Source organism: Leptonotus elevatus, chromosome 2, assembly GCF_054856555.1.
Source record: "Leptonotus elevatus isolate MCC_2025b chromosome 2, RoL_Lele_1.0, whole genome shotgun sequence".
In the NCBI taxonomy this organism is placed as follows: Eukaryota; Metazoa; Chordata; class Actinopteri; order Syngnathiformes; family Syngnathidae; genus Leptonotus; species Leptonotus elevatus.
The window spans coordinates 34,328,961-34,352,888 of record NC_141240.1 but is presented as its reverse complement, the minus strand read 5'-3'; the positions used below and the strand labels follow the sequence as shown (position 1 = coordinate 34,352,888).

Here is a 23,928-nt window from a genome sequence, read left to right as displayed (position 1 = left end):
CTTTTAGAAGGTGTTTCAGTGGACTTAAGAGTGCTTAAAGCTCCTGAACGCAGAAAATGTCATTTTGAATCGCTACTGCCACCTGTGGCTGAAAAATGAAACTGCATTGCACGTCATGCGCACACTGCGCACATGATGTCACATACGCAAACAGGGGGCGGGAAATTCGAACCCGAATCCAGTCTGAAAACTAGGAGTTCCCATTATGAACAGCTAAATTGGTAATCTACTAATTAAAACGTGTTTCAGTCATAAATGGTCAAATTAAAGCTATTGTAAAGATATTATTGGGTAAATTGTCACAAACTGCAGCTTTAAGTAACTTTTTTTAAGTAATTGAGTAAATCCAGGAGTGTTTAGGTCACATCGTACATGAACACTTTGTACTATATTATTTTAATGTTGGTCTACATGAGGGTACTAAGTATTTTTTGAGGTTATACTTTGTAGAAAAGATTAAGAAGACTGTATAGGTTACAAGACATTACAATTACTTATGGAACCCGATTAAACAAGTGAAGTTACAACACGTGCATATTTACCTGTAAAAATATTTTGACAAAAAGTGGCCTTACTTAAATCCACTGGGGGCGCCGATGTCCGCTTTGGAGAGGCCCTTTTTCTTGTTTTTCTTGTCCTTCTTGCCTTTGCCAGTCAGCAGTGAGGAAGCCGAGGGCATCAAGCGGTAACGTGTCGAGATGTCGGGGTTGGGGATGTCCACCGAGCCTTTGCGGGAGGAACCACGACTAAACGATGATGCTTTTGCAGGGACAGCACAGAAAAGGTTGCTGTTCATTTATTGCTGCACATCATCATAATTGTCGAGAGGTGAAGGAGTGACATACTTTTTTCTTGCGGGACAGGTGGAAGGGACCCTCTTTCTGCATTGAAATCGGAACATGCAAATAATTCAAATCAAGTCACATCTCACTTTGTAAATGAATAAATACATAAATAAAATAATAATCTACCTTTTTTCACTTTTTATCATTCTGTTCAACCATTCTATCAAACAATTTCAAAGTTTTTCAATATTAATTATCTGTTTGATCTGAGTAGGCTGTTAATGTTTATAAAAAAAACTTTACATTAAAAAAAAAACTTTAAATAAAAAAAATGCTCTTTAATATAATTATTGTGTTAGTCTACGTAAAGTCCTTAAAATAATATTTGTATGAAATTCATGTTGTATTGTAAAGCTTCGTTTTTAAATAGACTTTAATTTGGCACCATGAATTTGTTTGAATTTCAAATCTACTTCCTGCAATTCAAATCTCAATTGCAATTCCACTTCCGGTGGAATTTACCACCTCGATTCAAATTCAAGTTCAAGAATTCGGTTGGAATTTAGGGGTCATTCTTAGTTCAATTCTGAATTTGGTGCAGGCAAGGGAAGTTTGTGTTGAGAGCAAGCCAGAGTAAGCCTGCACCCCAAATTGTGCCTTTACAAAATTATTACACTCCATTTTGATTGACACTGTCAGACAGTATCATGTAATCATTGAACAATCTTTTATTTTGATTATTTTGCTTTCATCATTTGTCAGTGTGGGCCACTTACATGACAGCATTATTATCTTAGCAGAATTTTGGATGCAGCTCTTCAAAAGAAGATACAAAAAAACCACACACACATACTAGAATGGCTTTTCATCTTTTTACTGTCGTACCTTGCCGGTTGTTCCTTTGGTTGATTTTCCCCACTACAGCATTTCTGAAGGCTTCTGCTTCCTCCTGCTGAGTAAAATTCAGTCCAACTTGACAGTCCTGCAGGAAGAACGCGAGATAAACAAGCTCAGTCAGTCATTCGCGAGGCCCCGCATGACATGGCCGCCGCGGAGGCTGGCGAAATGTCAAAAACCAAGGCAAGCTTACATCAGCCGCGAAGGTGTGAAAGTACAACTGCGGCGATGCCGAGTAAACTATTTGGTTGTAGAGTTCTTGCTCCCACAGCTGCCTTCCGACCTGTCAGGGGAGAAGCAAGTCAGAAGTGCTCAAGCGACTTTGAGTTTCAAGAAAGTCCAGCCATCAATGAAAGGGATACTTGACTCATTTAGCCATTTTCAGCAGTAAGAAGATCATATTTTGTCTATCATTAATTTGATAACTTCATTATTTTTCATGTACAATGAATCCCTTTTAAACATTTTGCAGCTTGCTGTCAACTGAAAATGACATCACAGGTGCTCAGAGCTCGGGTAACGACCAATCACGGCTCACCTGTTTAGATATAGATAACAAAATACACTTTTGGTGGCTACTTTGTGGTTTTTGTCAACTTAAACCCCTACAATATGAAAACTGTACTCGAATTTCCTTCCTGGTCATGCGGCGTGAGGCAGCCTGCGACGTTGCTGACGTGTTGCCGTTACCTTCAGATCGTACATGCGAAAGAAGTACGAGCGCCGGGGGTTGTCCTTAATGAAGCAGACCACTCCTGTGTGCTGCAGGCTCCACGTGGACGGCTTCTGAGGCAGCGCCATGAACAACTGCGCCACTGCCGTGGCCATCGACTGTACATACACACACACACACATTTGTTTTACTCACTTTGTGGGGTCATCTCATTGACATGATGCTTTTCCTAGCCCCTCCCCCTAACCCCAACCATCAAAAATGATTGCCTACCCCTATTCCTTACCCTAACCTCAACAATAACCCAATTCAAACCTAAACTCTAAAACCAAGACTTGACCCTCAAAAAGAGGTCTAAACTTGTGGGGCACAGCAAAATGGCCCTACATGGACGGGTGGGCCCCACAACTCTGTGAAATCCCGAAATGTTGGCCCCGCTATGTAACAGAAACAAGACCACACACACACACACACACACAAAAACACACGCACACATTTGTTTTACTATCTTTGTGGGGCCATCTCATTGACATGATGCTTTTCCTAGCCCCTCCCCCTAACCCCAACCATCAAAAATGATTGCCTACCCCTATTCCTTACCCGAACCTCAACCATAACCCAATTCAAACCTAAACTCTAAAACCAAGACTTGACCCTCAAAAAGAGGTCTAAACGTGTGGGGCCCAGCAAAATGGACGGGTGGGCCCCACAACTCTGTGAAATCCCGAAATGTTGGCCCCGCTATGTAACAAAAACAAGACCACCCACGCACACACACACACACACACACACACACACATTTCCACTTTTGAATTCTTATTTTCTTTGCATGCATTTTCAGTCGTCGTAATCAGCAGCGTTGAGCTGAGCAAACAAAAACAGACGACAACACGAGAGACAGCGTTGAATTCTGACAGTAGAGGAAGAAACGCTCGAGGCGCCATTTCCTCCTTTTCGATGACTTCATGCAAGCAGCTTGTTTGAGGGACACCATGTGACTTTATAGATGGCTTGGAAAGAAGTGATGAGGGTTTCAGACAAGGGTTAGGGTGTCAAGAGGGGGTTAGGGGTCTTCAAGACAGGGTTTTTTTTTTTGACAGTTTCAATGCGGTGTTAAGTTTTCAAACCACAGTTGGGGTTTCAATTTAGGATTTTCAAATCAGTAAGTAGAGTTTCAAATTAGTATTAGGATGTAATAGTTGTAAAAGTTCAAGACAAGGTTAGGGTTTGGGACAATGATTAGGTTTTCAGTTTCAGGTGTTTTAGGGTTTCAAATGACAGTTTCAAGGCAGTGCTCGCTCAGTTTTTAAACCGGAATTAGGGTTTCAAATTAGGGCTTTCAACACAGGAGTTGGCCTTCAAAGTTAGGGTTTCAAACAAGGGTTAGGGTTTTGAGTTAAGGTTTTACCACAGGGGTTGTAGCTTCACTTAAGGGTTTCAAATTAAGATTTTTGACTCAGGGTTAGATTTTGTGTTTGAAGATATGGTTTCAAAATGTTGTTTGGATCCTGGGTTAGGGTTCGAAATTAGGGCTTTCAAGCAATGGTTGGGCTTTTAAAAGAAGGAGATTTAAAAAAAAAAAAGTGCCGGGGTTTCAAGCCAAGGCTATTGTTTGAAGCTCTGGCGTATGGGGTTAGGTTTTTAAGTTGGGTTTCCAGACCGGCTTCAAGTTAAGGTTCCAAGTCAGGGTTAAGAATTGAAAGTAGGGTTTGATGCCTGTGTCAAGGTTTTGAACCATGGGTTTAGGTTTCAAGTGGGATTTTAAGTAAAGGTTAAGGTTTCAAAAATTGGAGTTTTCAAGCCATGATAATATGAGCGCAGTGTCAGTTTAGGGTTTCAATTTACGGTTTCAACCAAGGGTAGGTTTTAAAGCTGAAGTTAGGGTTTCAATATTGGGTTCTTAAATCAGGATTAAGGCTTCAAAGTAGGGGTTAAAGTCAGAGTGGAAGGTTGGAGTTTGAAGCAAGGACTACGGTTTCAAAGTATGCTGCAAGTCTGTGTCAAGCTTTTCAACGCTTCAAAAGTGAGGTTTCCAGTCAGAATTTGACTTTCAAAATACGGTTCTCACGCCAGAGTGAGGGTATAAAACATTTCAAGGTTTTGAAGTTGGGTTAGGGTTTCAAAGTAGGATTTGAAGAAGGTTAGAATTCCAATTTGTATATTACAAGTGAGCGACTGGCAAAATAATGAATTAATTTTAGTTTGCTTGTCAAGTCAGATGAAGATCTTATCAGATGAAGATATTGCTGTTGAGCTCATTTGAACACGCACACGCACGCACGCACACGCAAAAAGATTAGCGTGTCAACTTACAGCACACCTTCTGCCCATCAAGCCGTCCAAGGTTTGACTTTCTTGGAGACTGAGCAATGAGCTGCGCGCGTTCTCCGTCTTGGTTTTGGACGCGCGGCTCATTGTTTGCTGCTGGAGTTCCAACCAACGAACGTTCGCTTTGTGTGCGATGGCGTCTTCTCTTCTGAGCACAGGCCGACGCGAGACCGCAATGGAGGAAGTTGAGTCTCTTCTCTATCACTTGAACGCTTTGCAGGAAATGCACGGACGCACTTCTGCAAGCAACCCCCGCTTATGTTTTCTCTCTCGACATGCAGCACGCACACACACACACGCACACACACGCACACGCACACACAGAGTGTGCGACTTTTATTTTCAGAAAAATTGATTTCACTCTTTCCATTCTCAAAAGTCAGAAAAAGGTACAAATGAGACATACTTTATTAACAGACAGTTCAAATTAATTTAAAACTGTACAAGAAGAACAAAAACATTTTAGTGGACATTTACAGACACGAAAATACTTAATTTAATATTCACATAGCATAGATTGTTATGAGGAATGTTTCTAGTACAAAAGCTGAACCGAAAGAGGTTGAGCTTCCCAGCTACGTTACACGCTCTGGCAGGGGTGTCAAACATACGGCCCGTGGGCCGGAACCTATCCTATCCAGCCCGAGGGGGTGGGGAGGGTGTGGTAGGGGGAGTGCAGTTTTTCCAATAAAAGCAGCTACGTTGCTAATTTGGTCCACTGGAGGTCCAACTGACACAATATTTTATTTCTGTGAAAATGAAATATTCAAGAGAGCAAATGTCAGTCAACAGCTTCAGTTGGAAAGAGGTTGGTTTAAATGTATAAATTACAGTGTTTATCTTGGGTTGTACCGCAATATTTTGTGAGGGTTTCAGATATTATTTACTGTTATTGATCAAATTATTCAAAAATGACCCACATACATTTACAAAGCAGCCAGGTGGACAGCTGCAGCCACTTTCTGAAAAAAATCCCCACTTGAGTTTCTATGGTGTGATGAGTCAGGTGAGGCTGTCAAGATTTCCAGATGACGGTGGAAATTTATGTAAATTTAAAATGATTCATATATCTGGGTTTTTCTTTTTTTAAATAAAGGGTGCATGCATTGATCAACTGTGATCTGGAAATTAAAAACTGATTTACAATGTTGTTAAAAGTACACTTATTTGTGTTGACACATTTAAGACTGCTCATGTTTTGCAGCAGGATAATCATCAGTAAATGTGAATATTTTCAGAATGTATTCTCACCAAAACAATGGGGAAACTTTGAATGGTCATAATTTTTAGGCCGCGAATAAACAAAGTGGTCCAGCCCACAAATTGAATGTGGCCCCGGAACTCAAATGAGTTTGACACCCTTGCTCTATGGTTGAACATGATACAGTAACTGCATTCATTCTTTGGTTTGCAACAACAGATACAAATTGACCTCCTTTTATAGCAGCAAAAGCTCACAAATTGCATCATTTTTGGTTGCATCATTTTTTCTTTTCTACACAATATCCTTACCTCCACAAACTGTCAGAGCCTTGCTACTAACATTTTAACAAAAGACGCACATTTGTTAAAAACCTCAGCGTGGCACTAACCCCTCATGGTTCTTATTTCAGATCAAAGTAAACTGTGAAAAAAATGGATTGAATGTTGAATTCATTTGGATGGAAACTGTTCGCCCCACTGCCAACTTTACAGTGGTGCCTTGAGATATGAGTTTAATTTGTTCTGTGGCCATGCCCGTAACGTAAAACATCTTTCAACAGTGAAATTAATGGAAATGCCGTTAATCCGTTCCAGACTCTCTGTTTTTAATAAGGTAAATAGAACTTTAACATTTTACTTTATTAAAAAAAAGAAATAAGGCTGTAAAGAATTGAACAGCTTGTGTTGCTCCATCTCATCTTTCTTATACACATTCCTTGAAAGGTTCTGAAACTACCGATGCTAATCGTTAGCATATCAATGCTGTTTTCCATGGTATGTTCGTGTCATGCTAGCAGGGCCTTTCTTGAGGCAGTTGTTTGGTTGTTTTAAATACACATTACAAGGTGTAATTCACTTTGTTTTCTGTTAAGTTTGACAGTAAACAGCCGTGACCCGTATGTCAGGTCACTCTTATCTCAAGGCACCACTGTGTAAAGCCGAGATGGGAAGTAGATAAAGAGAACTTTGGCAGTGACATGTATTTCCACAGAACTTGTGTATCCATACCCTCACCCTGTTGCTATTTTTTTCTTAACTTCCTTTGCGAGATTAAAATAGAAGTACTACAGTGTATACTGTATCTCGGGCTGTAACAAAGGGTGACTTCAGGCCCAACACGCGACTGTGCTCTCTCTTCTCCATAGCAGGGCCTTTCAGGGGTCATGTGTGTGTGTGTGTGTGTGTGTGTTTTTTAAATTGTATTTCTTCTGTCAAGGCCGGCCTGTAGTGAGTGGCTGTTGGAGAACGATACATTATTTGACGGGGAGGGGCTTCAGTTCACACGGTGTTGTTGCAGGGACCTCGGCGAGCAACTAGTGTCCGCCGGCGCTTCTTTTCTCTCCGCTCACCCAGTCGATGCAGATAAAAGACAAACTCACAACCATGAAGACGAAACCCAGCGCAGCAAAGCATGCAGCCTACAGGCGAAAAGAGTGCTGCGTGAAAATCAGCAATACAACAATTGCGAACGAGGGCGATCAGCGCTACCTGAATTTTGGGCCTGGACAGAAAAGGTTCTTGCTCGGCTGGAACGATTCGTATGTAGAAGATTCCAGGCAGGATGAAGATGAGGCTGGGGGCCGACGTGGCTCCTGTGGAGGAATTAGGAGAGGCCGTTTGGTGAGGCCGAGACAATAACGGCGCGCAAACACGTACCGATGAGTCCGAATATGTCACGGATGGAGGGGACAAAGATGACGAGCAGGTTGACCAAAATGAGGAGGCACGACGCGATGGCGATGTGCCGGGCCCAGTGGAAAGGCTTGTCGGGGCACAAGATCTGGAGTATGGCTCGGCGGATCTACGGCGGCAAGGAAGGAAAGGCACCGTATGTCATGAGACTGGTCGCACATACCTCATCTGGATGAAGGAGTCACATTTGCATTCATCTCATCAGCTGCCATCAATGCTATACCATGGTTTTAAAAAGTCAAGGTTTTAATACGCGCTAATACTGGCTGTCACCGGTAACGAGCTCTTCTCTTCTTTTTTGAGGGGACTTCTAGGTAGGACACAATAGGATTGGCTGCTTGCAGAGTTGAGTAAATGAACTACCTCTTTGAAGTTAATGAACTTTTTTTTTTTTTACTTCTCACAGGAAGGAGTAAGGTTAAATGAAAGAGAAAGTTAGTTTGCATTGTTCTCCATAAGAAAAAAAGAAAAGAGGGAAAGCGGCTTTAACAACATTTTTAGAGCGTTACGACACCTCAGCTCTGTTCCTGGATTGTGACAAGGTGTTGCTAACTCACATTGATTCCACTGAGGATTTCCTCAAGTGTTTATCGATGAGCTATCCCTCTTAACTCATTCATTGTCATTGACGGCTATAGACGTCAAAAATTCATTTGAACTATTTCTATTAGTTGATATTTTTTTCCACTTTTGTTAACAAGAGTATGAAAACCTAGAAAAATGTTTATTGTACATTTAAAACAGATATAAAATTTGTGATAAAAAAACAGTAAAAATTCCATTAAAATTATTATTTTTTTAATCGTGAGTTAACCCATGAAGTCATGCGATTAATTATGATTAAAAAATATAATCGCCTGACACCCCTAATTTTTTATAATCTTTTCTTTAAAAAAAATTATTGTAATATATTTTTTAAAAAATAATAATCTTTTTCTTTTTTTCAAAGAAAAGATTATTGAAAATTAGGACCGTCAGGCGATTAAAAATTTTAATCGTAAGTAATCGCATGACTTCACAGATTTTTTTTTTGTTCTAATACAATTTTTAACTAATAGAAATAGTTCAAATGAATTTTTGACATCTATAGCCGTCAATAGCAGTGATGAGTTAATAAAGGATGCAGAATGCCTCACGGCTCAATTCTTTTCCCGCTTCAGTCCAAGCTCAGACATTTTCTTTAAGACGGAGGGAGGCATTGTTTCTAGACCTTTCTGGTCTTTTGGCTCCAAACGCTGGCAAAACGTTAGCAAACACTTGCATTTCACAAAATAAGCTACTAATATCCTAACAACACTTGATTGAATAATAGACTAAAAAAATAAGATCCAACTCTCACCGGGAAGAGAACAACAGGAACAGTTAGTGTGACAGCCACAAGCACAGCCAGGCGCACACAAAGCATCAGCACGTCCAGGGTGTCCACACGGATGTAGGTGTGCAGCAGTTCGGACTCCACGGCACCTGGAGAGAGAGAGAAGCAAACAAGCGTCGACATCCTGCTCAGTCTTGACCCTTATTTGTCACACTGCAATATGCATATGTAGTTTTAAGGACAACAAGCGGGTCATTCATTTGAACATGTTTCATTCACATGCAGCAAAAGAACACGGTGATCTTTGAGTCTTACCGTAGAAGGTGAGGTATCCAAAAAGTGCCGTCAGCAGGTACATGATGAACATGGCCAAGATGGAAATGTTTGCAACATTCTGCATACGCTTCTTGGTGGCACTAGAGGCAAGAAAACAATAGTTAATTGTATTCCCCCCTTCCCTCATTTTATAATTAATATATATAAATATATTAATATATGAAGTTGAAACTTAACAATTCAAATAGGCTACTGCACATTTTGGTCCAAAAATATATATACAGTACATGAAAAACAGTTGTAAAAATAGTTGTCGCTGTTCCACTTATGTCATGCAGGTGTCAGTAGCGCACTCTCAAAACTGTTGCAAACTGTCCGAACAAATCACGAAGAAGAAGTCATATTCCCGCCATCTGTGGACTAGGAAGGCTCATGCTAAAAACAACACTGCAGTAACAACAAAGCAATGTCCTCTTTACTGTGTGCTTTCATTTGCATCAAAGCCTTCTGTATGCTCTAACATTTTAAAAAAGCACACACGTATAAATACATCTTTGGGACACGTCAAGCATTTAAAATAGATCGTATTTATACATTTTGGGAGCAAATGAGTTAAATGCTTTACTTTAACGCATGTTTATTGCTCAAACACAACCTGTGCTATCTTAATCATAATCATCTGCTGCCAATCTTAAGGAACATCTGTGATCAAAATTAATTGTGTGATTAATCTGCGTCAATAGATTTGTTTGCGATTAATCAATGAATTAACGCTTTAACTTTGACCTATTTTGAACATGTTATTTTTCTGTAAAAATAAGCAAATGTTATGAAAACTGGTGCGTACGAAAACCCAGGTTCCATTGTGGGACGCGTGACTTACTCTCGTAGCTCTGTGTAGATGGGCAGGACCTCGGGGTGGCAGACAAACGCAAAGGCCAGAATTGGGATGGTGTATGCCGTCTAAAAAGCCAATTCATACCAAAGGTTAGTGACAGGGTCTGGTCATCTGACTGCAAAATATGAACTTGCAATGTGACAATTGAAGAAGAGAGTAAGACGAGAAACCTGTTTTGGTCTCACCTGTGAGTTGATGGTGAATAGCTTGGCATCACAAAAGTCTTCCGCATCTTCTGTGATTGTGTAGTTGTCAGCAATGAAGGTTGTGTTGTGATCACTGTCCTCCAGCGGACATGGGATGTTGAATTTCTTATAGATTACCTGGATGGGGAATTGGGGGTGCACACGCATTCGTTGTGTCAGATATGCCACAATTGGATTGAAAGCTAACACGACATTTGTTTTCAACAGACTCACCGAAATGAGGAAGAACACCATGCAAGAAAGAGAGAAGCCACTTGTAAGTCCAAGATAACCTGAAATAGAACATGACCATTGATGATAATGATGATGACGACGAACATAAACATTATCTACATGCTAGTGCAAGTTCTGACCACAAACGTATGGGTGTGAAAGTGTGTGTGCGTGTGTGTGTGTGTGTGTGTGGGGGGGGGGGGGGGGGGGGCAGGATGTGAAATCATACCAAGTTGTTTCATGAGTGCAAGAGGAAGGATGATGGCAGCACTAACAATGATGATCAAGTAGTTTCCATTCAAGAACCACTCTCTGAGATCATACAAATAAAAATCAGTGCACTAACCGATGGAACTGTCAATCAAGTCAATTGATGATATTTGACACTCACCCCGTATTTGCATGTTTGCCAAGAAAAGCCTGAATAACCAGTGGGAGCTCTGACTTAACGATGAAGAGGTAGCTGGACATTGCTGACGGGGGGAAAAAAACAAAACACATTTGCTTAGTATAAATTTCATAGCGAAAGACTACAAATAATCTCATTCTACCTCCGATGTTGTGTACTGTGATGATGCTCCCCGCCAGAATTTTTCCCGGCGAGCCGAAAGCTCTGTTGCCGAGCTGCTCATATGCTCGGATGCCTGAAAAAAACACAAAATTGGATTGTACAGCATGGATGTGCAAATTTTTTTCTTCCAAGGGCGACTAAAAACAACAAAAATAATATTTTTCAAAAGGTAAAAATAAAAGGTATGTTTAAACAACTTTAAAAAAAATAAGCGCTGGAAATGCTATAAAAAAAAGTTCACATTTTCAATTGATTTTTTTTTCTCCAATTGATTTATTGCATTGGTGGTCGGAACGTAACTAGGGTTAGAGTAAAACAACAGATTGAAGAAAGCATTAAAGCACTATGTAGCAATCTGCTGCTTGAAGTGAAAAAAAAATGGTATCCACATTCAGAAAAACACAGCGGACACTGTTAGTCACGAAATAGAAATTGGAATAAATAACGGAATAATTTTTTTTCAACAGGCTGTTATGAATGGAAATGATGTTACTATTTTAGTGATTTGTGATTGGTGGAAAACAAGGAAGTGAGAGATGAGGAGGAATTTCTTCTTCTCTTCACTTGCTTTGCCACCCCGTGTGGAAAGTAAGTAAGACAATCAATGCATGCAAATGACCCGCCTCCGCATCAGTTGTTACATTTGGACCCCTGCTGTTATATCAACAACTTCTAAAAAATTGCACTAAATTAGCAGGTTGCATTTAATATTCCTACTAATTAATTAATGTAGAGTAAGCATGTTCAGCTGTAAATATTAGTTTTTACTAAATAACATTATAGTTTACCATGTGGAAAAACTAAAGCGGTTTAAGGCAACCGGTTTTTACATGAATTTCTAGTAAACTCAACCACTGTAATTCGGATTTTGAGTGTAACTGCTCTTACCAACAACTCCCGCACATTTCAGCAGTATGTGGATTGAATACGCGGACAAAATAGCAATGAACACCAACAGAATTCTGAAACACAGAAAAACAAAAACAGTACTTTTATTTGTTAATACTACATGCAATATTCAGGTAAGACTAATTCATAACCTGGACTGATTTCACACCTGCCACCATCTAAAGTTCCAATTCTCTACTAGGCTTTTACTGACATTTTAGTATGTTTGTTTTCTAGCAGAGGTGTGAAGGTTTGGTGGTAACACTGGTTGTTATTTGGAACTGTTCCTAATTCCCTCCACCTTGACAACATCCTGAATGTACCGTGTTGCTTGCGGCAAGAGCGTGACACATGTTGTTCTGCCCTCCCTAAACGTGCTTTAAGCTGTTTATCAACGTCTCAGCCGAACTTTACTGTAAAATTAAACACACAGGAAAAATAAATACATTATGTAATTAATTAATTAATTGTTTACATGATCACCAGCTAAATGCTAGCACTCGAAAGGAAACCTGATTGAGCGCAGGCAAGCAAAATTAACATTAGGGTAGGGATTTTAAACGCTGTTGTGACACAGATGAACAGGTGATATAACAATACTCCTTGGCATATACGGTGTTCCCTCGTTTTTCGCCAGGGGTAGGTTCCAAAAAAATATCTGCAAGAAATGAAATCCACGAAGTAGTTAGCTTTAAGTTTTACATTTATTATAAATGTTTCAAGGCTCTAAAACCCCTCACCACACAGTTTATACACTTTTCTCATCTAGGCATTTACATTTTTTCCACATTTCTCTCTTGTTTAAACATTCTCAATGTTCATAAACTTCATACATTTTTATAAAATAGGTACTGTAAAAAAAAAAATGCAATCAAATTGCACCCAAAAACAATCCGCGAGACAGTGAGGCCACGGAAAGCGAATCGCATTATAGCAAGGGAACACTTTATTGTTCCTAATCTGTGAAAAATAAGTTGTATTTGAGAAAGTTTGCCATTTTTTTCTTCTACTCTTTTTATAGCCATAAGTGCACCATACTGCCCCTAAGAGGCCAAAGTGTATATAGCAGGATTGTTTTTCCCCCCGTTTTCTGTTATGTAATAATTTATTATTATTATTAATATTATTATTATTATTATTACTATTGTACTTTTTGCTCATTTATTTTTGGGTTGTTATTTTTTGTTATATTTGAAGTGGAGTTTGGTAGCTGAATACATGCTAAATTTCGAAATCAATGAATAATCGTGTTTACTAATCATAATTTCAATAGCAATCAAAAATAATTATAAATATTTGTTTCCGCCAAAATGGCCCAGCCCTGCCATCCTCCTCATCTCTCATCTGATCACATCTTCCATCAAATGTGGTTGTTGGTTCATATTAGCAATGACATTAAGCAGAAAAGATGCATGAACTGTGGGTGTGTCTATTTATATAGTTAGTGTAGATGTAATGTATACAGGTTCTGCAGGATATAGCTTGAGCCGTCAGAATGTACCGTTGAATAATTTTGCTAAACATTGAGCTATAATAGACACACATGCACACACAGCTTCCCTAAACCAGATTTAAGAAGTTAAATATAGCCTGCAGTGATTAGATTCAAGACACGCCTGCCTGGATCAGCCGTGCACTATCCCTTGGTGAGGGGGAGCGAAGGAACAGTTATCCAGTGGATGCATGGGACAGTTCTTTTTAAATAACGGCGTTTTTCTCATTTTTGCAAGTGCCGAGCTTTCAACTTCCATAACACATTTTCACGCATGCTTTTGGAAGATTTTGCTATGGTCCATTGAAACATAGAAGGTAAAACACAACAATGCTCATTAGCAAAATAACCTCATAACTCACATAAATAGAAGGATTCCGGTGTTGGACATGGCAAAGGCCAATCCCAGAATTCCGCTGCCCATGATGGCGTTGCTGAGGTTGAAAATGGACATCCCGAATGAAGTCTTCCCTTCGAACTGCACCAGAAAGAAAGATAAATGAATGAGCATCATGTAAGGTGAAGAGTATAAACGAGTGAAAAAAGTTCAAAAACAACAACAAAAACTCACATCTGTGAAGTGGGTTTCTTTTTTAGCACCAGCTTTATGTGGGAGAAATTCCTCATGTTCAGTCATGGCATCCAGCCCATCAAAGCTACAATGTAAATAAAGCACACAAACATAAATTACACAAAACCACAGCTTGTAAGCGGACCCATGGAAAAGACTCTTCTCAATGAGCTTATGTTTGACTTGGGTTGACCTTTTGCTTCATGTGCAACTTCCCTTCTGTGACTGTGTAAATTGTCATTTATCATGGTCATACTAATCTAATGATTACACTCTAGTGACATCTGGTTGCCCCAATTCAACTTCTCAAAATTTTGTTATTTATCAACCAGACTTATGAAAAAATTATATTAGGCGTTTGGAAGGAAATGTGGTGAGAACACAATTTACTGTAGTGGTCTTCTATTATATATTGTGTAACGGAGAATGCACAACTTTGACACTATAATTTTATACATTTCGTTATCAGTCCGTATTACTGCATTATTAAACATATTTATAGAAAATGGAAAGGAGTTAATAATTAATTAATAAATTGTCTGCAATATCGGCAGTCTGCCTTTTTTTTGTTTTGATGGCCGATTAATTAAAAGCTGTTATTTTTGCTGCTACGCTTTTCTCCTCCGTCTGCTCTGAGTCAGCGGCTGTTGACTCCCTGCAGCATTAGCCCGCCCACAGCACCATCTGTTTGGTTGCTTGTGCAGTGCTAACAGCCAATAAGCAGCAATTAGCGGCTATTAGCCCGCGAGCTAGCATATTACTATTACTAATAACCGTTTTTTAGCGGCTATTTGGGAGTTATCCCAGGGTTAGCGTGTGGGTGAACAGTTAGCCCACGAGCTAACAGTTAGCTCGCGAATTAGCAGCTATTTAAGAGTTAGCGTGCGGGTGAATGGTTAGCCCGCGATAGCCGCTAATTTGCGAGCTAACCATTAGCTCGCAAATTAGCGGCTATTAGCCCGCAAGCTAACCGGCTAGCTCGCGACTTAACAGCTATTAGGTTCAATCGTTAGCTCACGGGCTAACCTAATAGCTGTTTTTTAGCGGCTATTAGGTTTTCCCGGGGTTAGCGTGTGGGTGAATAGTTAGTACGCGAGCTAACAGTTAGCCCGCAAATTAGTGGCTATTTGGGAGTTGGCATTATAGTTGGTGCAAAAGCTGATGGCAAACAAAAAACCTTTAATATGTTAGAAATCACAAAAGCTGTTTAATAAACATGTGCTTGAAGGCATTTAAGCAGTGAAGTGCTGGAGTTTTTATTATTAAAAATGTTGACACCAACTTTTAGTTTTTCCTGCAAATGTATATCGGCTTCAAATATCGGTTATCGGCCTTCCTGACTACCGATAATCGGTATCGGCTCTGAAAAAAGCATATCGGTCTATCTCTAATACAAACACAACGTGGCAACGTGTAACTATTCTAGAAAAATGTCACCCACAATAACATACGTACTACAAAGTCACAGACTTGGTAAGTTCTATAAAAAGTCACCATGTGATACAAGTGTCGATATACACACCTTGTTAACACTTTTATTCAAATTGATGTAGAAATGTCTGAAAATCCCGCTGTTTCTCTCTGCACTCTTTCGTTGTGACTCACTGACTTCCCTGGCCTCCGTGAGAGGACTGAAATTACTGACTGTACTTTTTCTGTAAAGCGCAAGGGTTTAGCTTTCAGACACCATTGGAATTTCTTAGATAGCACAGTCCCCGAGTTCCCGAGTTAAGGTAATTCAAAGTGCACCTACGGAAATGTGCCACCGGCGGCACCCTCAGTAACAAAGTGTTCCACAGTAGCACATTTTTAGACTACACAATTTAGGAAATCAAATTAGCTTTTGGCATTCTTTCTCAAAAAAAAGAAAAAGAAAAGAAAAACGGGACAAATTGTGTCCTGGGAGAGATTTGTATTTTCCTATGACAGCTGGTAAAAACAAAAGAGAACAATTTTGGGAAAAACGGGATGGGTGGCAACTTTACTGGCTACTACTTGGCTAACGTTAGCTGCGTTGTCGAGCTAGCTAATTAGCTGGCAAATGAGTGGAGTTGGCTAGCTGCGTGGCTAGCTGATCTAGTTCATTTTAGTGGCTAATTTAGCCGACTAACTTTGCTCTTTTGTTGGCTTGTTTCACTTTTTTTTTTTAACTCATTTTCAATAAATTTTCTATACATAATGTAGCCTATCTTGTCAGCGATGTATCATGACAGTCAGGACAAATTAAATGGCAGAAGGTCTAATAAATCTGTGTTTCCAACTGTTGCCCTTCATACAACAGAGTAATTAATCTGTGTTCAACTAAACGAGCCCAAACTTTACACTAAGTAAATTTTTGGGTGAACTGAGGCAAGAACCTATTTCAGTCTGTATATTTTTTGTGACATTTTTGTTTGGTGATGTTCTGTGAGATTTTTCTCATGTCAAAGGTTGGGAAACACTGGAGAACAAAATGAAAACAAAAATGAATGGATTTCTTAATGGCTTCCTGTAATTTGTGCATATAAATATGTGTGTACAGTATATACACTGTCTGTATAATTTTCCAGGTAACAAATCAAATCAGAGTGTGTTTTTTTGGTAAATATAGTCTTTTAAGAGTTGGACAGTCAAGAATGCAAGAGGCACGAGACCAGAAACGCCCAAGGCTTGATTATCCAGACTGGTGTGATCACATTTGGTCGAGGCCTTGTCCACACGTGTCCGCAAATGTTTTTCTTCCCCTTAGTATTGTGGTTTGATCTTATTTCCTGCTGTAAAAGCTCTTCATTTAGGAATTTGATTTTCTAACCTTTAGAGAAGTGAGTGCGAGAAGATAATTTGTTGTAGAAGCGCTGATAAAAAATATGAGCAACTGTTTTGTTCTTCTTTTAGAGTTACATAAAGCTGCCCAATCCAGTGGCTCATTAATGATCAATCAAAAAAGTGTTTGACAATAAAAACAGTATTTATATTATTGATCGATAAATCTCACCCATCTTCCCGACTGTGTCCGTTCATTTTCTGAAGCTCCATTCTGATACAGTGCGAAGGCGGATTTGCTGGACTGATTAAATCCTCTTCAAGCTGTAAGTGGAAAAATAGCAGACATATTTAATTTAGGACACTTCCCGTAATCCCATATAGATGCCGCCATTATGTATGCACGCTTAAATTCGGCTGGGAACTAAATTTCACTCAAACACGTGTCATGATTCCACCTACTGTATGTTTGCATTATTGGTGAGAAAAACGGCTTAAAATGCTGCCGTTTCTAATACAGCGGAGACGCATTTCAACACACGCACAAGCATAAAATGTAAAGAAAATACAGTACAGTAAGATGTGAATACCCCTAAGAAGGATATGTAGTTCCATATGTGGATATTAGGGGTGGGAATCTTTGAATGTCTCATGATTCGATTCGATTACAATTTTTGGGTCTGCGATCAGATTCAGAATCGATTTTCGATTAAGAACGATTTTTGCTTCAAAATGATTTGATTGACAATGATTTTTGCTTCAATCTATAGATGTGCAAGGAATTGCAATGATCTACTCCAGTCTGACTCGCTAATGCTAATTAGCACGCTACTCGCGGCACCTTTATCACTCAAAAGAACGGCTCCACACTGCAAAAAACAAAAAAAAAGTTTTATTGGAATAACTTGATCGTGACTTTTTCCTTCTACTCTCTAATGGGGCTACAACTTAACAGTGTATCAGACCGCGTGGAACCATACTGCCCCTCAGTGGCCAAACCGGGTACAACATGAACAGCGCTCCAAATAAAGGCACACACAGACAAAGGCAAGACAGTATAAAATAATTTAAATAAAATCGATTTTGGGACATTTTAAATCGATTCTGAATCGTACTAAATGAGAATCCCGATTCTTATAAGAATCGATTTTTTCACCCCTAGTGGATATGTTGCGTTGACACCGACTTTCTTTTTCTTTCTTTCTTCTTTTTCTTTTTTACACCGACTTTCTGTTGTCGTCATCGAAACATCTGCTCAACTCAACTCCTTTCCGAGGCATATGTTTTTGTTTTCTAGCAGAACCCTTAAGATTGTGCTAAAAATGACTGCTATTTCGAACTGTACATAATTCCTTCAGTTTCAGCTGAAGAAAAAATAGCCCTAAAGCATGATGCTGGGTTAATCAGGTGCACTTTAAATGTTGACAGGTGTGTGCTGACTGCCATTTCAAACGAATTTGATTGGTTAATCCCCGGATTGTAAAAGGGTGTGCACACATGTGAAACCACATTATTTCAGTTATTTTTACTTCCGCTCTCAAAGAGATGGATTTCTTTTCTCAATTGAGTTATCCAGATAAAAAAAAGTTCTGAAATGATTTCTCTTGGTCTCATTTTTTATATCACAGAAATTGAATTTGAACAGGGGTTTGTAGACTTAAAAAAGTAGCACCGATAGATAGTTACTTGGAACGAATGCAAGTAATGCACACAAGAAACAACCAAAACAATGTGACTTGAGTTGAGCAGTCTCGAGACACACACGCTGCCAATGAGATGACTGCGCCGCGGGCTCAAATGACAAACGTGGTGCGGGTTTTTGAATGAAAAGAGTGTAGGTCTGCGCTCGTGCCACCGGGTCATGAGGTTCTGGAGTACGCCTATTCGCAGGTCACCCACACGTCCTCGGGATTCTCGCATGTGACCCCAAAAGACACACTGATACAACACTGTGCGACATTCCAAAGTCTTTTTCCTCTCCACTCCCACACTCGTCATGCAAGACTGCTGATGCTGACGTAGAACGAGCCTTAAAGCGGGCCGACCCACTGAAAGGCTTCTTTTGTGCCGTTATTTTACATGTGTAGTTGTGGTATAGCCTCTTTTTTAAGGGCATTACACAGCATAAAAAAAAACAGTTGAGTGGAATGTATCCAGCCTTTGGGTAATAAGAATCTAGGGAGGCGTGGTTAAATTGAAACTGACTGCATTTCAGGTTTAGCTCCGGTTACCTTCTAAGAAGGTACTACTAGCATCTTTTATCTTGAGGGTCAATTTCCCCCCAGAAATTTAAGCCTCCAGAAAGTGATTAGAATTCAGTTTTTGTCCAAACACTTGCTGAACCGTAACCAGGGGTCTCAAATTCTTGGCCTGAGGGTCATTTGCAGCCCGCCAGAAGATACTTTGTGGCCCCCGACATAGAAGTTTAATGTTAGTGCAGCCCCAGTTTGTTTATTTTTTACTATGGCATTGCCCTGGGCATTTTGTGATTTTTTTTTTTTTAAATATTGGTTTTAATTCTGACGTGACATCAAATGTGAAGGAAAAGTGATCCTGTTACACAGTCCCGTTCGTGTCTTTTTCCAAAACCGGCCATAAAGAGAAAGGTTGACAGCTAATTTCAAGAAGACAGGAGATGGGATGTTTATTTGTTGAGCAAAGGGGCACTCCAACATGTGTTGAGTGCACAGAGAAAGTCGCCGTGCTCAGGAAATCAGATGTCAAGACAAGCTGAGGAGTACGCAAACTATCACGGCGATGACAGAAACCGGGTCACGAATCTTGTTCATGTTCTGAAGAACCATTAATATTCTGAAATGTTATTAATAAAGATGAAGAAGATTGGATGATTTTTTAAACTTTTTTTTGTGGAATACTTGATGCAACCCAGACACACTTACACTCGATCTCCAGCGACCACCAAATAAGTTGTGTTTGAGACCCCCTGACTTAAACAGACCATTGAATAAAACAACCCCCAACCCACTCTAAATACAGAATATGTGCTATGCAACGATCAAGAAATATTTAGAACATCGTAACTCATTTGCTTAAATTGTGTAAATGTCCCAAAGACGTATTTATACGTTTTTGTGTGTTTTTTATGCTACAGCATACAGAAGGCTTTGATGCAGCCTCTCAACAGCAAAGAACATTTGGAAAAAAATGGTAGTTATTACACAAGCCAGCAGGCAGCAGCAGAGCAAAAGATATCAACCAGAGCCATGTTGAAAAAAAAAATCATTTACTCATCGTTCTAAATAGATTTGTGAATAATGATGAAATTTAGCTATATTCTAATGCTAATTGCTGCTAAATGGAAACAGATACAAATACACTTTTTTTTCCTGATGAAAGATGAGACTTTAGTCTTTTTTTGGTAGGTTCCATGTTTTTATAGCAATAGAACACAATATTCTGTGGGCCTCGCAAAATCAGTAAAAATCTAGTAAAACAGCCGTGAGCGAAAGGGGATTGCTTCTGTGAAAATGGCTGGGAGTGAATGAATTAAAAATCTCACTGATTGACCTAAGCTTGACAATATATAATAAACATATATTAGTCTTCTAATGTATTACTATTATTTTTAAAGTACCTACATATTTGTGCTTTCTAAAACATCTGGAATGGAAAAACTTTCAGTTATCAAGAATAGTGATGTGAACCTGAATTATGTTGTGTCATCACAACATCATAAAAGAAAATGCAGTCTTCCATCGACTTTTTACAGTTTAACGCAACACAAAATGGCTAACTGTTTAGCAGGTAACAGCCAGCCAACTCTACACTTTCATTCACTGACTCTGACTTCACTCAAGAGGCCAGGTCCCGTTTTTTAAAGTTACACGCATTCAGTCGCAGCCGCAGATACAGCACTGTAGAATGTGAGAATGTCCATCACATGGACAAAATAACACAGGCACCTCTCGTGCATGTTTTTGGTATTTTCATGCATAAAGCTTTAAAATATATACATGGTCGCTACTTTGCGGATTTCGTGGGGATGGTTTAGAACATAATCCTGTGATAAAAGAAGGGCTAAATTACTGTATCACCTTCTTAAAAAGTACATTCTTGCATTGTATCAGGATTGCCATCTGCAATTCTAAATGCTATACATAAGATATTTTCCCCTGCGTAGTTTGTCATCAAAGTGTATAAGAAATGTGAAATATGCTGAGAGACATGGTTGCTCAAAATATTGCCTTTTCAGGCTTCGCAGCCCAAAGGTTTGCTCTTACTTCGTCCTTTGACTTATGAACTCCTTCCAAAATGAGGAACCCATTGTAGGCTTGCAAGCAGGTCACATCGTCTTTTTAACTGTTCCCTACATGCTTTTGGTATGTCTATCTTTTGAGGGTATCATTCATTTTCATTTCATTTATTTGTATTTTAGTTTCAGGCAATAAGAGAGCAGACAGTCAGTGCCAAGGAGAAAAAAATAAAAAATAAAGAGAGAGTAAGAAAACTATAACAACTACAACAACAACAACAACAACAACAACAAAAGGATAAAGTCCAATTCTGTCCAAATCCCATCCCCATCTATTCCAAGCTACTCTTCTACTTAACCTTAAGACTCAATAATAAACAAGTACCCAGAAAGCAATAAATATTAAATAACCAAGGAAAAAATGAATTGAGAATACAAATGATTTAGCATGGTGGCATTACCATAAGAAACAATAGGTGTAAACGATTTTAACAAGACAAATGTGGGAAGTAAACAATACTAGCACTGGTAGGACAGCATATACCAGAATTATAATAATAATAATAATTTTATTTATATAGCACCTTTCAAGCAACACAGCACAAAGTGCTTTACAATTTTTTTTAAATACAAACACATATAAGCCAACAGGCAATTAAAACAGTTGTAATGATGCCAAAATCGGGGTGAGGATACTATTTCTAGTAAGCAGTCGTGCAGCAGAATTTTGAACTACTTTTAGTTTGTTCAAAGGATTCTTATTTAAGCAATTAAATAAACAATTCCAATAATCCAGCTTTGACGTTACAAAGGCATGAATATTTTTCTCGGTATCATCAAACGGATATGAGGTATGGAAGAACTAAGGTGCAGTATAAAATACAAAGTGCATACTCATCAAGATACTGCTTTACTTTATTTAAAATTGCTAGGTTTTTTATGTTACATGTCTGACGTGGGGTTTCCAAGACAATTTACTATCAATTATTACTCCCAAGAATTTATTTTCAATCACACTTTCAATTGGTGCACCATCAATATTTATTTGTAATCCAGGATCCATTTTTCGATTACCAAACAGCATCGCTTTAGTTTTGCTTATAATTAAGGATAATGTATTTATTTATATTTATTTTTTAAATATGCATAGTTCGTTGTTTATTGTAGTTTTGAGCTCATTATAATTGTCACTACTATTAAAAAAAATATTGGTATCATCAGCAAAAAAAAAAAAAATTAGTACAGCACTTGGGATACATTAAAGACATAATTAATAAACAAATTAAAGAGTTTTGGCCCCAGCACAGACCCCTGGGGGACCCCACAATTTTTTTTAAATTTATTAGATGAATATTGCCCCATTTTGACATATTGGGCCCTATCCTTTAAATAACTTTTTAGCCATTGTCCAGCCACTCCCCGAATTCCATATTTTTCAAGCTTATTAAGTAGGATTGAATGATTGATTGTATCAAAAGCTTTTTTGAAATCAACAAAAACACCAAAAGCATATTTTTTCCTGATCCAAAGCATTTGTAATCTCTTCTATTGCCTCAATTAATGCTAATGAAGTAGTTATTTGAGATCTAAAACCGTACTCACCTTCATTTAATATTTGATGCTTGTCCAGAAACTTCTCAAGTCGAGAATTGAAAAGTTTCTCAAGAATTTTTGAAATTTTGAAAATGGACTGCAGTAAAAAATTTTAAATAAACATTCTCAGAAGCCATTTTCAGCAGAAAGAGGCAAAACAGGAACAAAAATGCTAGAATTGGTCATGTGAAGTGCGAACTGGTAATTCTCATACTACTACAGTAATGGTTGTGTTAAAGCTTTTGACTAACATTAGATTTTATGTTATAGTGGGCTCAATATCATCTCTGAAAAATAGAACAAATGTGAATCAAATGTTGATATTTTGACCCCAAAGAAGACTGATGCGAACATGTAAATGACATCGAAAACTAACGTAATCATATTAATTTTATGTTTACACAGTTGTTCTTCATAAACTAGCAGAAGCTATAAAAATGAAGCAAGAAAAGTCGACGTAAACTATATTTTGAGAGACGTTAAACTTTGAATGGGTTATAATTCACCCCAAAGACAATAGGAAGGCTAAGCATTGGGAAAACATTTTTTAAGACTTAATAAATAATTTAATGTAGAAATGTATTTGAGAATAAATGGAATAGTGGCAACATTGTGACAATTTCTCTGCGTTCAACATCGCTTACCACATGGTCCTGTCTGATGCAAGAGCGGCTCACTATTGACAGTTACTGCCTCTCCACTCCCTTCTTCAAAATGTACACACACACAACACTTGTCAAGCAGAATGACACTCACCCAGGTGTGAAACAGCACGGCGGGCCTTCTTCCCACACACAAAATAAAAATCCTCCGTCCTGGAATTGTACTGAACAGTATCAGGGTGCTCCTTCACTCCGTTCTCACACTTTTTTGCTGGGTATATAATTACAACGCTTGAGTCCTTCCAGAGCTCTTCAGTAGTAGTGGGAGGAGAGGGTGAGAGAGATTAGTGGCTGGGGAGGGAGTGAGGTGGGGGAATGGGAACACCCACAATTAACCCTTTGCTCAACTGCAGGTAGTGGTCCCATGCAGGGACGGGGCAGGTCTGTTCACAATCACAAGAGTCTGAAACAGAGAAAGCAGTCGTCAAAAGCTGGCCTGTCGCTCGAAGCCGCACTCCAAGTCAGTTAATCATATGCATCCAAGTGCAAGTGCAGACACATTCCTATGCCATTGCTGCTTATGCAAAATGAAGAGGAGTGGCAAAGCGGGTGTCACCTGAGGTGGGCTTTGTTGCAGCATGAGTGAATCCTCACGGAGGCTGGAAGTCACAGCGATGCTATATTGGTTAAGTAGATCAGGTAGATAAGTGCTTTCTTAAGGCTGGCATCATGTGATTGTGCTTACGAGTGGAAACAGTGTGCGAGTTATC

General features: G+C 39.0%; 2 protein-coding genes across 3 annotated transcripts in view; both read right to left on the bottom strand.

The window, feature by feature from the left end:
• wasb (WASP actin nucleation promoting factor b) overlaps positions 1–4,903 on the bottom strand; it is a 28,710-nt gene extending 23,807 nt beyond the window's left edge. The window contains exons 1-6 of one of the 2 annotated variants that reach the window (XM_086069250.1): positions 4,669–4,903; positions 2,373–2,513; positions 1,876–1,965; positions 1,671–1,767; positions 846–881; positions 576–759 (exon numbers count right to left, since the gene is read on the bottom strand). In XM_086069250.1, the coding sequence (XP_085925376.1) occupies positions 576–759; positions 846–881; positions 1,671–1,767; positions 1,876–1,965; positions 2,373–2,513; positions 4,669–4,770 (650 nt within the window). In that variant the 5' untranslated portion in view covers positions 4,771–4,903. The remainder of the gene's footprint in view (positions 1–575; positions 760–845; positions 882–1,670; positions 1,768–1,875; positions 1,966–2,372; positions 2,514–4,668) is intronic. The other variant, XM_086069251.1, reaches the window with a different exon arrangement.
• Positions 4,904–4,988: 85 nt separating this feature from the next.
• On the bottom strand, positions 4,989–23,462 carry LOC147179756 (sodium-coupled neutral amino acid transporter 3-like). The gene is made up of 16 exons (XM_086067869.1): positions 23,313–23,462; positions 16,983–17,074; positions 14,009–14,093; positions 13,800–13,915; positions 11,946–12,019; positions 11,038–11,130; positions 10,878–10,959; positions 10,716–10,798; positions 10,487–10,545; positions 10,253–10,390; positions 10,053–10,132; positions 9,209–9,309; positions 8,918–9,042; positions 7,543–7,687; positions 7,375–7,478; positions 4,989–7,304 (listed from the first exon to the last, which is right to left on the bottom strand). The coding sequence occupies exons 2-16, from the start codon at positions 17,021–17,023 to the stop codon at positions 7,200–7,202; spliced, it is 1,431 nt and encodes a 476-aa protein (XP_085923995.1). The 5' UTR covers positions 17,024–17,074; positions 23,313–23,462; the 3' UTR covers positions 4,989–7,199.
• Positions 23,463–23,928: the final 466 nt, after the last annotated feature.

Excerpts from the sequence above, each read along its gene's own strand:
- LOC147179756 (XM_086067869.1), bottom strand. The coding sequence starts at position 17,023 with ATGGAGCTTCAGAAAATGAACGGACACAGTCGGGAAGATGG. Across the intron at positions 11,131-11,945 it reads GAAATGTGCGGGAGTTGTTG|GCATCCGAGCATATGAGCAG; the intron begins GTAAGAGCAGTT and ends TGTTTTTTTCAG. Across the intron at positions 9,310-10,052 it reads ATCTACACAGAGCTACGAGA|TGCCACCAAGAAGCGTATGC; the intron begins GTAAGTCACGCG and ends TCTTGCCTCTAG.